This window comes from Clavelina lepadiformis, chromosome 9 (genome assembly GCF_947623445.1).
Source record: "Clavelina lepadiformis chromosome 9, kaClaLepa1.1, whole genome shotgun sequence".
Lineage (NCBI taxonomy): Eukaryota > Metazoa > Chordata > Ascidiacea > Aplousobranchia > Clavelinidae > Clavelina > Clavelina lepadiformis.
The window spans coordinates 11,963,245-11,979,165 of NC_135248.1; the positions used below are offsets into that span (position 1 = coordinate 11,963,245).

The following is a 15,921-nucleotide window of genomic DNA, read 5'->3' on the forward strand; positions in this document are numbered from 1 at the left end:
GCGAACAAACTAACCGGGAACAGACTTACCGGAATGAAAATTGACCGAGAGGTAAATTGACCGTGCAAGTGCTGAATTATTGTGTTTAAGTTGATGGTAGTATATGATATGTAAATATTTGTTTGTAACTATTTCCTTTGTTTTTAACAAAATTTTTTTTTATTTCAATACACATTGAAACATTTATTGAAATTAACAGAAATATTTCCGGAAATACGAGTAACAACATTAAAAGACGTTCACTGCAAAACACATATGACACTACATAATAAGGGCACTAAAATTTACACAAACTGTTATTTGACAAATAAGGAAGTTTATTGCGCAAATTGTAGGTTGTGGGCGATGCCTCTGAGAAAATCTAATATGTCACGAGATGAGATAGGCTACAACGCATTGTTTCATAATCTCATCAAACAACTCGTCTAGACCGGGAAAATGCATGTAACAATAGGAAATCTATGAATATGGGTCACCCTACAAGGGGCCAAAAAACTCTACGAGTGGCAACCTTGACTGCAATACACATACTGGATAGTGACTAGATAGTGAATTAGAATTTTGACCTTTTGACGGCCAATTTGTCGCCGGTTAAATTGATCGCCGGTTAATTTCATCGCCGGCCAGTTTACGTCACGGTTAATTTGATCGCCGGCCAATTTGTTGCCGGTCAGTTGTCCACTACCAGTTGTCGCCGGTGAGTTTGTTCACGGCCATATGTCGTGATCCCCAGAAAAATACATAATGATTTTGAAGCTGAATGCATTACTTGTGCATTTTGTGTATAATTATCCAAAAACATCTGATAAATCCTTTAAACATAAAACTTTATTTGCATTGTACTTGCTGGAGAAATTGTCCTCTTTTTTGGCAATGAAAATATGGTAGGCCTAAATTTAGGTGGATTTTGAATCGCGCAGGAAGATAAAACAACTCTGGATAATTCAAAAGTGACATCTTCAGTTCAAAATTGCCTTGTTGACAAGATAATAAAACTTGAAATGATGTCAACAAAAAATACAACTATGAATGGTCAATATTGCATGACACAGTGACATTAATTTATGTTCAATTCACATCTAAAGATAGTACCATGTCGACCACTGCGAATCAAAAAGAAAATAAGCCTGTATATCTTTCGAAGATCTTTCATCATTACGCGTGTACCCGATATATTTGCATTGATACGCAGACACAAAAACTATCGTTAATAAAACAAGATATATATTTGACACAAAGCAGCACAACTAAAGCATAAAGGAAATATGGTGGCAGCAAACTGATACAAAAGCAGGTTATCGCGCATAAAAAGAATGCTGTAGAACGGATGATTTTCACAGCAGCACCATTGCCGGATATTCCGTCAATGCGTTCTCAATAAGCGTGAAAGAAAAAAAAAATTTTCAAAACAAACCAACAGCGTTCGCAACGGAAGGTTTAACTTTGTCTGACGCACGTTATTGCAATTCTTTGGAAAAAAAACATATTTCTAACGTCAGTAGGTAACAAGCAGCAACTATAGCTCAATACTGCAAAATGTAAACCATTCTACACGTACATAAACATTCGTAACAGCAAAAGCTCGCATTTGGCGATGGCTTTCTCTTTAAAACAATTAAAATGTTCACCACAAAACTAGACTAAAAATTTGATCTTAAAGCGGGCTAATATAATAAGTTTTCAAGGTGCCGCAGATTGAAAATCAAATTCAAAGACTTAAGCATTGCTTCGGTGTGTAAACATCATAATCTTTTCCCGCCGATTTTGTGAAATAGACCGTGGGAACCGGAAGATCAGCTTCCTGGCGCTTTTTCTCAATTTGCCTCTGCTGGTCTTCCAGTTCCGTTTTGTGCGTGGTAGCGCTGGTGATGTCACCGTTACGTAACGATTGCGTCACACTTTGCCAGAGTTTCCTAAAAACGGAAACATCGAAACAAAACATGGTATATTACACATCGATATGTGTTCCGCAGTCCACGTACTTTATATTAAGAACTTCGTTAGTAATTAAATGACCAATCACATGTGGTGATATGAAAGCTTTATTTTATACCTTGATTCCATGAGACACTGTGTATTTAACGGTCTGACAAACTTATTGTAAGTTTTCAATGAGTTGGTTTCCACTGTTTCTGTAGTAGCTTTTGATTCACTGTCTTTCTCCGTTCCTCCAAAACCGTCTGACTCTCCTTGCTGAAACGTAACAGAGGCGTTTATTAGAAAATAATCAGGTTCTGTATGGATGTTTTAGGCAACTCCAGCTTAGGATTAAATTTTATACTCGATAACCTTCCACAAGAACGAATCTGATACATAGCACTTAATGAAGTAGTATGGAATAAGTGGTGCATAATGTAGAACTAACTTGATAATATGAAAATTCCAAGTCTGTGTTCCACTTTCCTTCCACACGGCATGAGACAAAACCAGCGCTATTTTTGACTTCTGCTGTAATTCTGAAAAATACCACAAAATAATCCCAAGTTTATAAATGATGTCTATTCCAGTTGTTTTTAGTGAATCGTAGTAAAATAAAACTTATGAGTTAATTTTCAAAAGTAAAAATTTTGGCCCAATGACAATCTGGTTGGTTTACCAATATCATCCTGCTGGCTACTATCCTTGCTGCATGTAGTTAATCACGCTAACAGCAAATGGCAACAAATTTACCTGGCTCTATAAATCAATGAATATGTCACTGCGTTTAAGTGAAGGTATAGTTTGCACTTATCCAGTATTATGTGAGCATACAAACTGTATTGAAAGACAAGCTGGTTCAACGTATCATCTTTGAAAATTCATTTAATACGTTAAAGGCAAGATTTGACAATTTTTGTAATGTCATTTATGCCACTTGTATGATTGCTTGGCAGACAAAAAACTATTAGTAACTGGCATGCAGCCCATGTTCAATAGCACTTTACTGGTAAACGTGAACTGTTGGCTTCAAAGCTATAACAGCAACACTATTATGCTGAGAACACTACTCTAATTAATATAAATAATAATACCAGTACTGGCAGCATACCACTAGCAGTTGATGCAAGTGAAGTAAATTGCATTCACTGGTGCTGTCTTAACGAAGAGCTTTGCACAAAACAAATAATCACTTGCAGAATACACCTAGTACAATTCTATGCATAAATGTATCAAGATTTGAATCCAACCAACATTTCAATCCTATATTACCTGTGGGGTTGGCCACCATATGTAGGCTTCATATGAAAGATAACAGTCGCAGTTAATCCGGTCTTTTTACAAGATATTGTGCATTTTCCTCCCAGTTCCGACCAGGGAACTGTTAAGATGGATCGAGCATACGCGGATGGGTACGTGATGATGTAGGATTCCTCATGATCAGTAAGACACAGAGTTCCTGAATTATAAATGAATGCGAGTTAATGCGGCTCAAGCACAGTATAGTATATATACTATATAAACACCATGACATGCCAGTGGTAATTGCAGACACAGATCATCGATATCGAATGTAACTTTTTAAAACATACCTTTACATCATAATTTCTGTATATTATACAGAAATGGAAACATATGCTAACGCAGGATCGCAAAATATAACAGATTGCGTTTTCACTTTAAGCTAAATCAAATCTTACCCTCCCCAATATTTACGACTCCGACCGACATATTCATGCTCATGAACTTTGACCTCGTCCAAATGTGAGAATTTAAAGTAATTTTCTTCTCAGGACAAGTGACATTAAATGCTGACACTGGTGGGTGGTGGGAAACCTATCGAGCGTAACGATGACAAAACATACGATGCAAACCAGCAATGTGATGACCACAATTAATCATAGAACAAAACCTGTCACGTTTAGTGATATAAAGTTCTATGATGAAAAGATAGGAAAATATAGAAATCATATTCTCGTCATGTATTACATGAGAAACATAAGCATAAGCATCTCTATCATAACTTTAACAACGCAGCTATAAATAAACAGGATAATTTCTGAGAATATAAAAAAACTGAAACCTGCTCAGCAACGAAGCGCACTCTATGGTGGGACTGTGAGGTAGGTTTACTTGATGAAATGGGGCTAGCCTGAGACTTTGGAACGTAGTAACTACACTGGAATACTTCTCCAACGATGGGGTTGTATGGCTTCTTTGCAGTCTGGCCTGTTTTCAACATAAGAATATTGGACCACATATAACACAAGCAAGCTTAAAACGAAAATTGTTTATCAGTGAAATAGTTCATTTTCAAAAAGTTTATATTTTATTGTTTATCCTGAACAATAATTACATAAAGTTATTTCAAACTGTCACAACTATGAACGATAATTTGATGATACAGTAACGTTATTTAAGTGACGTGAACATTATTTAAATACCATGACGACCACTTTGGAAAGAGGCCAGGTAGAATTTGAGAACTCTGTGCATGCGCTCAACTGCACTAGTACCATCAGATATCGATACAAAGGTATCGGTGTGGCCCACAAAGTCAGCGTACATTTCTAATAAACTTCGCTTTTCCAGTATAAAGGTTGGAAGAGTTACCTACATAAAACCGAATACCTCATCGATTCAGACACATATGCATAATGTATATACTCAGGTAATTATATACTTTTCAAAAAAATAAGTAGACCAATATGTCAAAACAAGAAAAAATCACAAAAGTACAACATTAAATTGTTTTGCACAGAAGTCAGCAAACCTTTACTATGCTGTTACCAGCAACTTGAAAAACTGAGCATAATTGTTGAAAGTTACAAGCCATTTTTTCCCTAATTAACCACTTTAAAAGTTGAATGAAAGTGATTATTTCACTCAGACTGAGTTATTCATCTTCTTGTTAACAGTAGGCGGATAGGTTATGAAAATGGAAATGCAAAAATTTGAATTTTGTTATTCAACTTGATTGATCTCGGCTCACTTTAGGGAGTAATACACAAATTTCGATGCAATAAAAATTAGTAATATGTATGAAAATTTTGAAATTAGGTACGAACAAACAATTTCTTTTGGTAGAATTTTTTATTCTGATTGAAAACTTTTAACAATAGTACGGTACTGTCATGTTAATTAATGCCCATCATCTAACTGAAATCAAATCTATCGCACAAAAGTACACTGGTAGAAGATGCTGCGGTGGAAAACATCATGTTTAAAATTTTAAGCAACACAGTTGGAACTACATTAGGATTATTATCTTGTATAAATCACCGGCTATGCTATACCGCACTTGCACACAGAACGAAGATCTGGTATGGTGACATGTAGAATTCAACTACCCAAAACCTTATGATGTCATGTGTTAAAATCACTCAACACTTCTGCACTGAACTTTGAAATGGAACTACGCCTGGGTTTGTAACTATGTAGAAAGTATTTTGCTAAGCACCTAGCTACACTTCCCACCTTAGTCAAATCCATTCCTAACTTCAACTGCGATAGAAGATGCATGATGATGCTTTTGTGCTCATCAACTGGTCCCAAAACCTCCTCTTGAGACGAATCCTTATCCTCAATTTCATCATTAGGATCAGCCAAACTCGGAACTTCAAACTGAGAAAATAAATCTTCTTTCTGATTTTTGTAGTAAAAATAGTAAGATGCTACACAATGGTGACATAACCAAGTGATACTTTTTTAAGTTATTGTTACGACTTCTTTCAAAATGGTATAACTACCAATGCCATATACTATACAATACCGTTGGTTGTGTAAAATTACTTACCGTTGCAACCGAATGTTTATCTTCTAATTTGTCATCTCTCTGAAGCGGAGGTGACGGTTCAATTTTCTTGGGGACAACCCATGAAATCTCAGCATCTAGTTAAGCAATTTTGAACCACTTGTACAACACCGTAAAACTAATAATTTAATTTCATAACATTTGATTTTAATGTTTGCATCTTTCACTCAAATGTTTAATGTAATTTACCAAATTACCATGTATATACTTTATAATCTTATATATTATTGTAATGTAATTTGCTTGCTTTATAAAGATTTTGAAAGCCTTAACAGATCAAGAAACAACTAAAGCCATAACTTAATTTTCTCATAAGTAAAACGTTACAAAGATTGAGATATCAACAGAATAAATACAACAGCTTAAAAAATTCATTGCATTGATAAAAAGCTGGTATCATTTTTGAAATGTCTGCGATTAAAATGATGACTATTTGACAGCATATCGAAATAAAACCTCGTACCTTGTGGCAAAGCCGAGGATGACTGCAAATGATATCTCTGTAGAAGGGAGTAGCAATTTGTAAGAGCCTGCATCAGTGCTGATGATATGGATTTAGTGAGAAGGACATCCTTGTCGAGTGGAGGCAGAGAGGAGGACTCTTCCGTGGAAGTTTGAGATGTTGAGTCAAAGTTAGCTTTGGCATCAGATGGGTTGTAATGAAGATTATCCAGCATACTCACTAAACCAGCCTGGTAGTTGTCAGCTGAGATAACCGCCTTAAGAAAATTGTTGTTGTTTTTATTACTCAAAAAAAAAACTATTGCAATGTAAAATTCAGATTAGAAACTAAAGCAGCTCAAAAGACAATGAAATATAAATAAAATATCATATGCATGACATACATTTAATACAACCACAAAAAAAAAAAAAACAAAGATGACCGAAGAGTGAGTAGGCATCGAACTACCTCGTGGGCTTCTTGGAGCTGTTTAACTTCTGACAACTGAAGAGGTCTTTTATTGTTGACTGTGGTAGACTTACCGCCAGAACCACGACTGTCACTTCTTACTCGACCTGTAGGTGAAATTGTTACTGTTATACAGGAAAGAAATTTTACAACAGTGGCAAATATAACTTTTATACTACTCAAACAAATCTTACGCTTTCAACAGTTTATACTGTAATAAACAATAAACAAGAGTGTTTACTTTGTGTGGATGATTTATTGCTCACTCACACAGAGCAAATGCTTGAAGCACCCTCATAATGACCAAATGGTGCAGGTCATTGTTTAAAAAGGCAAGATAAGCAACCAGTACTACGTACTAATATAACATCCATGTAACTGTAACTTAGTGTACAAAAAGAGTAACCAATAGTGCCAACTGCAAGCCCATTCATGAAAGTGAGTCGCCTATAATAGCATGGTATCTAAAAATGCTGCAAATTCAAATGCTCAAAATAAAAGTGGATGTCAACAAATTCAGTCGAAACATGTTTAATTTTTAACTTTTATGAGTAGGTTTACTACCAATGTATGACAATAATTCAACAACATAATCCTAATGCACTGTTCAAATATTTAAAATGACTAATACATTAACGTACCATTAAATAGCTCATATTTATAACTGCCCAAGAACTTCAATTGCATTCATAGAACGTTAGGTTAGTTCATTCTGATTAACGCTACTATATACTTTGCAGTCAGCAGCCTACATCATTAACATGTTTCAAAATAGCACTGATAAGCTTGACAGTATATATTTGCTGTTTCCTACTTGGACACATTTACTAGTTCTATCTGCTTTGGAAGGGAGACATATACTGCACTCCAAATGCTATCTTTTTAGTCATGTAAACATTGCAACTGAAATGGTTACAACATTAAAACCCAATCCAATACATTCATAACCAGCAGGCCATCACTTAAAGTCAAACTCAATATCAATGCTATTACAAATGAACCCAAAAAAAGACAACAAGCAAAAAGTTTGAGAAAAGCTTGTTTGGACCTTTGTAGATCAGCTAGAAAAGTTTGATAATTTGACTGAAAATAAGGTAGTTGGATGGATGTTTTATTGTAACAATAAGAATTAACAAAAAGCATATACCTAAGCTATTATGCTGTGTGGGGATATGTTGATTTACATTTGTAACTTCATTCTGATTCGAAGGCTTGGGTCTTGCCATAGCAGCAAGTGTGCTGTTGGGACCACTTGTTGACAAATGTTGGACTTGACCTGAAAAAAAAAACAACGACTGACCTTGGTCAATTCAATTCCACTCAACTCGGCCAACATTTACATTGAAATATTTATTCAACCCAAATTGGAAAGGTTCAAATGGGTCCAGTTGAATAAGGTTGAGTTTGCCACAAAGATTCAGCATAAATTAAGTGTAAGCAATTCTTTCAAGAAAACGTCATCAGAAGCAAAGTTTTAATACAGCATGTAGCTTTGAACACCTTTAACTTTAGTCAAATTATCGCTGAGGTTTGACATAACGGAGCGTGAACGTGGTTTCCTTGTGCTGGAAGTCGATGACAACGGAGGATGATCCTGGGCAACTTGTGCCGTAAAATGATGAGCAACTGCTCTTAACCTTGAGACCCATTCTTGCCTCTCTTTAGTGTCACTTGCTGTAAAAGTAATGTGTGCTGACTAAACATAAAATTACATTAGTACGAATTACCGGTAATCCGATGCATATTTTAACTAATCCAGAAAAAAGATATTAAAATATTTCATTTTTACCGAAATATAAGTCTATATTCACACTGATAGAACCACTCAATGCAAGATAATATAGATAACATAGATATTTTATACCTCTCAATCTGTAAACTTCTCCATTTGTAGCATTTACACTAAACGTAAACGAGTCTTCTGTACTGGGTGCAATTACCGCACCAGTAAGAATTAGAGATCCCCTAGGTTTGTAATGAGATCCTAAAGCTTCCGCCTGGGTGATGTGATATTCCAGAATGCCTTGCTGAGGGTTGAGTATAAAATATCTGTTGCAAAAAATATTTGTTAGACTAGGAACTCAATCTCAACCAATATAGTGGAAATAAAAAGTGTGGTACGCCCAATATCATTCTATCTTTTATCGATACACAAATATGAACAGGTAAAATAATGCAAAACTGATGTAAACGATTTCGTGTGAGGTACTGCTAGCATTATGTCAAGCAGAACTATATAATTGCTATCACTGAACCTTGCATTTTGTCAATTTCTTTACGCCAGACTGCAGAGTTTGGCATATGATAGGTGCACTTAATATTGCTTTTCATGAGCTTCAGTGCTGCACATTAGGTGTGTTATTTCGCACTTAATGACTTGGACAGAACTTCTGTGCACTCAATTTTGAATTGATTTAAAGATTGAATAAGTCGAACTGTGCACTTTACTCTGTAATTGCGCTCTTAAGTGCATTACGTTTGAGGGTTTTTGCGCAGTGCACTTGTCATTTTTGATTGTTTGGTGCACCCAAGATTTTGCTGAAAACAGCCATAGTCTGCAGTCAGGTGTTTAAGAAAGCTCGAAGAGAACGAAATGCAAGTTTGTTGTTTACTTCATAAAGTAACTGGGAGGGCCACCTTTGTTCAGTGAGTTCAAAAAACAAAGTGAACGCTCTTGGTTCAAACTATGCAACTTTAGACGTAAATATCTTAATTCTTCTATAAAATCTTGCCAAGTGCCATGAAATCTAGACCAGCCGTCAGCCGATCTCAGCGTTTTGTGTGTTTACAATAGGAACCAACAGGCACGGTAAAAAAGTTATAATTTTAAACAAATGAGTGCATGATGAAACATACCTGTTTTGCCAGCCCTTGACAACGTTGGTGTACTTGCACAGTTTGCCATCCAATGGAATTAAACCCGCCATTGATAGCTATGTTCCGGACCTAGAATGTAGCCTTCTAAAACAAGCTCACGCTCTAATAACCAATATTTAAAAAATTGCTTTGCACTTCTCTTTTTAACCCGAAACAAGCTAGCAAACACAATATTCAAGCAAAGCCGGAGTGGCAAGTCCTAAAGTGGGCGACAAGTTAACCAACACAAACCGTCAACTGCTGTGTATGAGCAAGCACTCAGCACTGATCAACTAGGCCTAGCTATCAACACTTGTCATGTGAATTTAGGTACCTAGAGTACCCTTTTTAGAAATCTAGGAACAAATGTATTGTATTGTTTATTTTTGCCCTTAACTGTGCGGAGCCAAAATTACGATGCTAACCGTTGTAGTTATAGCACAATAAAATTAAAGATAAACTTAAAGATAAACACTCCGTTGCTGAGTCGTTCACCACCGGATTAACTTGTTACAGCTACCATAGGGCAAAAGGGCCAAGAGAAGACTTCATACACAGGTTCCACTGAATAACTCAAAGTAACATGGCCTGTTAAATTAGACCTTGAACATTCCGAAAACTGTCGTTTAAAATCAAACAAAGCGTCCATTTCACGGAACTAAGCCAATTTAAGGTTTAATTGAAGTTAGATTTAGATCAATGGGACGATTTAAGTTAGGTATAAGTTAAAGTTGTTGTGAAATTTAAGTTAGGTTAACAAGAAACTGCGAAAAAAGCTTCAAACGTACAATTTTTTTGGTGAAATAGTGACAGACTTAAAAGAGAGTTTCGCTATAGCTTTTGCTACTTCAAACTAGGCCCGGCGAAGATGACGACGTCGCACGCTGGCCTTGTAGGCTATTTAGGCCCCTATATAACATACAAATGTTTGTTTTGTCTTTTGAAATGTTTCTATTTCTTGCGGCTTATTAAAGCATCCAGCTGAGGGACTTGCACCGTGAATGCGTTCGCGTCAACTAAGTTGCAATTACGAAATGACCTTCTGTAGTTAAACAGTCATCGCACTCGCGCCCATTTGCACTTGTTTGCACACTGAATATTCAGCTAATGACAACTATGTGATATTGTGACGGTTACGTCACGAGTCACGAGTTGTTTTCGAAATGAAAGATTAAACCCAGGACAACTCAAGCAACGTTCGTTGCGTGGGTTAAATCTTCCTGGGTTTTATCAAACTGGGTTGAATCGCTCGTAGGTTGAATTAACCGACCGCTCGTTTTTGTAGAACAATTTATTCTTTGTACGATCCCGTTAATCAGTGCTGGTGCGAAGTGGAATCACCGCCGAGTTTATGTCGTGCAAAAACTTTTTTCTGTCCAAGGATTAAGATTCCAACAATATGCTGGACCGTTGCGCGAAAAGCTCGTTTCATTTTGTTGTGCGTTCGGAATGCATTGTTTTCCTTCGTGAATACGAATATATTTTCGTCTGCTAATAAATCAATTCAATTCAGGACAGAGTTGTCAACGAGACTGAAATCAGCCGAACCAGGCCCTACTTTCAACTCTGATTCAGGAACACATTTACTGTAAGCTTGCTTCTGCATAAGACATTTTATTGAGTGCGATTCAAAGTCTGGGTCAATGCCGGTCTGACGAAATTTTGATGCAGCTTCCTTAATGTCTACATGAACTGCCTTGTAACATGATCGGTGTAATATTGTGTGAGCAATGTCACACGCATATGCCAATGGAGATTAATGTACCACATAGTGATAAAATAGGGTTTAAAGTAAATAATTGAAATTTATGAACGTATGACTTGTGCGTGTATGTTTGATAATAATGCCATATATTCAAAATTCTGCAAATAAATAGACATTGTTTGCTAAATCTCAATCAGAAAATATTTTACTAAGTTTGTCATGCTGCCAGCAAACATTCGCTTATTAATTCATATATATAATAGGAAAAGTTGGACCTAATATTTTATTTAGTTTTGCAGATCCAAAGAAATAGATTTAACCTTTTTCTACATCTGTACAATACGCTTACTACGAAAAACGGAACTGGAGAATCAGCTTTTAACGAAGTACTGAAGATAATAAAAGATAATGTTTCACGATAGCTCAGTACATTTCACAAAATTTAGAGTAACTTTTCAGTTTTGCTTTAGATCTGCACCAACTTCCAAAGCATTCTGCAAAAAAACAAAAATCATTTAAATGAGATGAACTTGCGGTAAATTAAAAAGAAAATTTGCAGAGATAAACCGATTTCTAGATACTGCTAAAGTGTTTTCAATCTTACCAGCTTGTGTTCGACTGACGCGTTGATCAAATCGTAACCATAAAGACTTGGGATCTCATATCCTGTTTCAGCTATGCCTACATATAGATAACAAATTAAATAAGCATTGATCTTTTCATCAACGTGCTTCAGCTTTAAAATGCCCATATATGTATATGGTTAACTATTGCTTATGTATTTTCAAGTAGCCAAGTCCATATAAGTGATTACTTGATATCATTTTGCTCTTCATCATATATCACAAACACTATAGCAGACATTTTTTGCATTCTCAAAATGGCATCATAACAAGAGAATATTAAAGTTTATGCGTTATGATACTTTCAATCAGGTTTTGTACTTCTAGTTCGGTTTATGAACATACCGTTAATAGCAGGCAAAATAGCCTGAGGCAAAAATGCTTGAAGAAGCTGATTAAAAAGTTCTGCTGGCAGTTCGCCAGCGTCGGTCACCCTCACGTCCAGGTAATTAGCTTTTCCTGAAATCGTTTGGTTTTCTATTCGAGCTTTGGCGAGTAATTCTATATCCTTCAAAAGTTAATCGATATTGACTTCACTGATTAAGACTTTAATTAAGCAGACAAACAAGACAAATCTGTATTTTTTGGAACAAGCACATAAAATGATATATCCGAACACTATTAAACATAAAATTTGTGCTGAGATGGTTTTTTGGTTTAAATTTCTTCGCTGTAGTTCTACTTACGGAGATTACAGTTAAAGCTTGCAGTATACTTCCGTCCGGCATCACTGCGTTTAAAACAACTTCGACTGTTCCCTCAATTCTTATGCCGTCCGGAGTGAATTCAGTTCTTGGTGGGTGAGTCGCCCTTACCTCAATTTGAAGAGGACTGCTCCAGTAAAAAAGATATAGTGGATAAAAGTTCAGAATTTACATGTTCAGTAAAAGGCAGCACATTACAAAAAATCTAAGTTTTTAACTAAAACTTTTCGTTATATATTATTTATAACCGTAGCCCTATTTTTACAAAATTAATCGAACTTACTTGTCCCCAATGATTGCCAGCGGAGGTAAAACAGAACCAAGGTCACCCACACCCAATGATCCAAGCTTCAAACAAAGACATCACATAAAACTGTTTTCAGATGGAGCAAATCAACCTTTTTTGTAAATAAGTTGAATTAAAATATAGTTACCTTGCCAACGTTAAATGTTCCTTCCAGCTTTCCAAGTTTCCAAAGTGAATATGCTAGAGTGTTGACCGCGTAAGGGCTAAATGAAACACGGGCCATCTGTGCAGAGGAGGATATCCGGGGCAAAGCTGTTGTCACAAACGGAAATCTGTGAATGATAAGTTTCTTTTGCTAAAACATTTTAAACTTCAACAATGGCATGCAAACTGAAGCTATCAACTGAATTCAGGTCACAAGTTGCTGAACTGAATTAAACTGAATTGAACTGAATTCAGGTCCTAGAGCTTTAAATGTTACTTTTGCTCTAGTCATTACTTACTCTAAGTCTGGATTGTCACTTGGGTAGCATCGCCCTTTAACCGAAATCATTAATTCGTTTTCAGTTGCTTCCGGATCGCAAACCAAGCCAAGATCGACTGATGTTTCCAGTAGAAATGGATAGTTTACTAAGAAAAATAACATAAGAAGTAAATTTACGGCAACCATGCCTTTTTAACTTAAAGGATCATATCTGCGGGTGGTTATAGCCCTATTCCAAACAACTGGTATTATTTTATTTTCTTAATTTTTTTTTCCATTTTGCAAAATTCTCACCAATAAAAGAGTTAGCAACTTTACTGGCTTGACTTGAAAGGGTTTTTTTGACAGCTGGGCAAATCTGAAGTTTAAAAATAGACAGTTAGCTGAGTTATTCAACCACGAAGTTACATTCAAAAATTGAGTGTAGAGTGTTTTTATCAATTACCATATCTATATATACATATATATATATAGAGTAAGCTATTTTCCCTGGCAATATCAGGATTTGTCTTAATAGCGGCAACACTCACTCGTTTCTCCAACTCTTCTTTGATGGTTTCTTTAAATAGTTCGAGAACAATATTGAATACGGCGTCTAGCTTTGTGTCGAAAACTTTGACGTCCAGATCTTCAATTCTTGCCGAACAAGCTTCCACCAAAAACTTTATAAAACAGTTTGTGATCCATTTTGATCAATTCGTTTATCTATCTCAGCTACTTACAGTCGGTTTGCCGTTCTTTGCCATCTTTAGCGCGAATTCCTGGCTTAAATGTAGGCCGCTAGCTGACGCTCTTATACCACCATCAGCCCGCAACGTGAATCTAAAAAAGAAAGAACCTTTCTCATAACATTTCCTTTATTTGTTTTTCTTTAGTTCTTTACGGATTTTGAATACTTTTCGAGTAAATAATTGGCCTGAACATAGATTGTAGTTATAGTGACCAAAAGCTTATTTTGACAATGACAAAAAATGATTTGCTACAGACAAGAAAGTAACTTGCATCTTGATATTTTTAAAACCTTTTCATTTGCTCTTTTCTCAAGATTTGTAAGACTTTTTTACTAAGCATATCTGTTTGACATTCGGTCAAATTTGTTTAACAAAATGCAGAACATTTACGGGAAATTGAAAATTTTGAAGGTCTTGGATGCACTAAAACGAGCAGACGCAGAAACCGTTCCTTTGTCGATTGCCGGAATAAAAAGGTTTGGAGTTTTTGTTCGGAATTTGGTGTTTCCAAGGTTAAAAGTCTCGATCATCAAACTGAAAAAAATCAAATGTAAACACGAGAAAATTATCGGCTTCTACGTTTCGGAAAGCTATGTTTGAATTTTACGGTAAGCTCAGTTGTAACTTACAACTTGTAAGTATATGTTTTTGGTGGTTTTGGCAACGCGAGTTTCTACATACTTCGGCAAATCTTACTAGTGCCTGAAATACCTGTTTATGTTGTACTCAACCGGCGTTGACCCTGAAATTGAGGGCAGCTTAATCTTTTGAATTGCATTTTCGGCAAAACCTAAAACGACGTCAGAAGCTGCAGAAAACAAAGCAATTAAATCACGGATGACAGAATGGTTGCTGCAATTACATGTTTCTACGTCGCTTCATGTTGCGTAACTTAATTAATGCGTATGAACGTCACACGTATGTATGTATGTATCCTGATAATAAACATGGCTGATTTTTTCAGATTTATCGCTTTCCCAGGCAGACCAGTAAAAACATCAAAATTATCAAAGCCCGAAGGCTTCTGTTTAACAATTGAATACTGACAACGTTTCCGTATTGATGCTCATCTGATTGTATTGTCAAATGTAAACTCTAAATCTTGCCATGCTTTATACCCACACTCTACAGTTATTCTTACAGTGATATGATTAATGACGTACACTCTATCCCGTTTCAAGCAGCATGCATACAATTGTAATACAACTCACCAAAATCAAGGCCTTTTGATGTGAGTTTGGCTTTTATACCGGGATGAACTCCGTTTTGATTGCCAAGGCATGTCCAGACCATAGCAGAGATACAGAGAAAAACTGAAAATGATTTCATTTCGAATTATTTTCACAGAACTTAACCTTTGTATACAAACTGAAGTTTTCAAGTGACAATTGATCACTTTGCTCTCTTCGCAATGATGGCGCTGTATAAGAAGCGCTTTATATAGATTTTGAGAAAGCGGCATCATATAGAACAGAAAACACCCCGCGGTATTCGTTGTGACGTTGCCATAATCGTGTTTCCGTCTAAATATTGTAAACTGAGTTATATTTAACTGCCATGAAGATCAATGCTTCGAGTTATATTGTCAACTAATGCCGTGGAAATTCCTTGAACATGTTTTCCAACATGAGACAAAAGTTTTACTTTTCCGTATCCGTGTTGTCCCTAAGTTTCGATCCATAAAAATATGATGGAAAACGTTTTCCCTTTTTTGCTTTTTCAATGATAAATTTCGAATAATTTTAAAACCACCGACCGACTCATTTTAATATTTGTAAATTTGTGCTTTCTTAATGACTTATCACAACGTCTATGGAGATTGTTATTGTTAATAGCTCAAGTAGTTTTGAATTTTCTACAAGTGTTGATGATCGAATGGTGTCGGCCTACGAGTCGGTGTGCGTGATCAATAAGCACGCACTATGACAGC

The 15,921-nt window shown here is 35.9% G+C and overlaps 2 protein-coding genes across 2 annotated transcripts; both read right to left on the reverse strand.

Annotated features, from left to right (window-relative positions):
* Nucleotides 1-808: 808 nt before the first annotated feature.
* LOC143470701 (oxysterol-binding protein-related protein 11-like) lies at nucleotides 809-9,796 on the reverse strand. The gene is made up of 15 exons (XM_076968969.1): nucleotides 9,498-9,796; nucleotides 8,506-8,690; nucleotides 8,142-8,315; nucleotides 7,789-7,917; nucleotides 6,642-6,748; nucleotides 6,195-6,450; nucleotides 5,714-5,808; nucleotides 5,395-5,541; nucleotides 4,362-4,530; nucleotides 4,001-4,146; nucleotides 3,618-3,753; nucleotides 3,190-3,376; nucleotides 2,366-2,456; nucleotides 2,054-2,193; nucleotides 809-1,913 (listed from the first exon to the last, which is right to left on the reverse strand). Exons 1-15 carry the CDS (start codon nucleotides 9,566-9,568, stop codon nucleotides 1,709-1,711), a joined length of 2,238 nt encoding a protein of 745 aa, XP_076825084.1. The 5' UTR covers nucleotides 9,569-9,796; the 3' UTR covers nucleotides 809-1,708.
* Nucleotides 9,797-11,172: 1,376 nt separating this feature from the next.
* Nucleotides 11,173-15,403, reverse strand: LOC143470653 (bactericidal permeability-increasing protein-like). The gene is made up of 13 exons (XM_076968911.1): nucleotides 15,203-15,403; nucleotides 14,703-14,799; nucleotides 14,382-14,525; nucleotides 13,983-14,082; nucleotides 13,791-13,922; nucleotides 13,555-13,618; nucleotides 13,280-13,406; nucleotides 12,964-13,108; nucleotides 12,813-12,877; nucleotides 12,512-12,656; nucleotides 12,171-12,333; nucleotides 11,807-11,883; nucleotides 11,173-11,696 (listed from the first exon to the last, which is right to left on the reverse strand). Exons 1-13 carry the CDS (start codon nucleotides 15,318-15,320, stop codon nucleotides 11,658-11,660), a joined length of 1,416 nt encoding a protein of 471 aa, XP_076825026.1. The 5' UTR covers nucleotides 15,321-15,403; the 3' UTR covers nucleotides 11,173-11,657.
* Nucleotides 15,404-15,921: the final 518 nt, after the last annotated feature.

Excerpts from the sequence above, each read along its gene's own strand:
- LOC143470701 (XM_076968969.1), bottom strand. The coding sequence starts at position 9,568 with ATGGCGGGTTTAATTCCATTGGATGGCAAACTGTGCAAGTACACCAAC. Across the intron at positions 8,316-8,505 it reads AGAAGTTTACAGATTGAGAG|CAAGTGACACTAAAGAGAGG; the intron begins GTATAAAATATC and ends TTACTTTTACAG. Across the intron at positions 2,194-2,365 it reads TGGAATTTTCATATTATCAA|CAAGGAGAGTCAGACGGTTT; the intron begins GTTAGTTCTACA and ends GTTACGTTTCAG.
- LOC143470653 (XM_076968911.1), bottom strand. The coding sequence starts at position 15,320 with ATGAAATCATTTTCAGTTTTTCTCTGTATCTCTGCTATGGTCTGGACA. Across the intron at positions 13,407-13,554 it reads AGTTGCTAACTCTTTTATTG|TAAACTATCCATTTCTACTG; the intron begins GTGAGAATTTTG and ends TATTTTTCTTAG. Across the intron at positions 13,109-13,279 it reads AGTGACAATCCAGACTTAGA|ATTTCCGTTTGTGACAACAG; the intron begins GTAAGTAATGAC and ends TATCATTCACAG.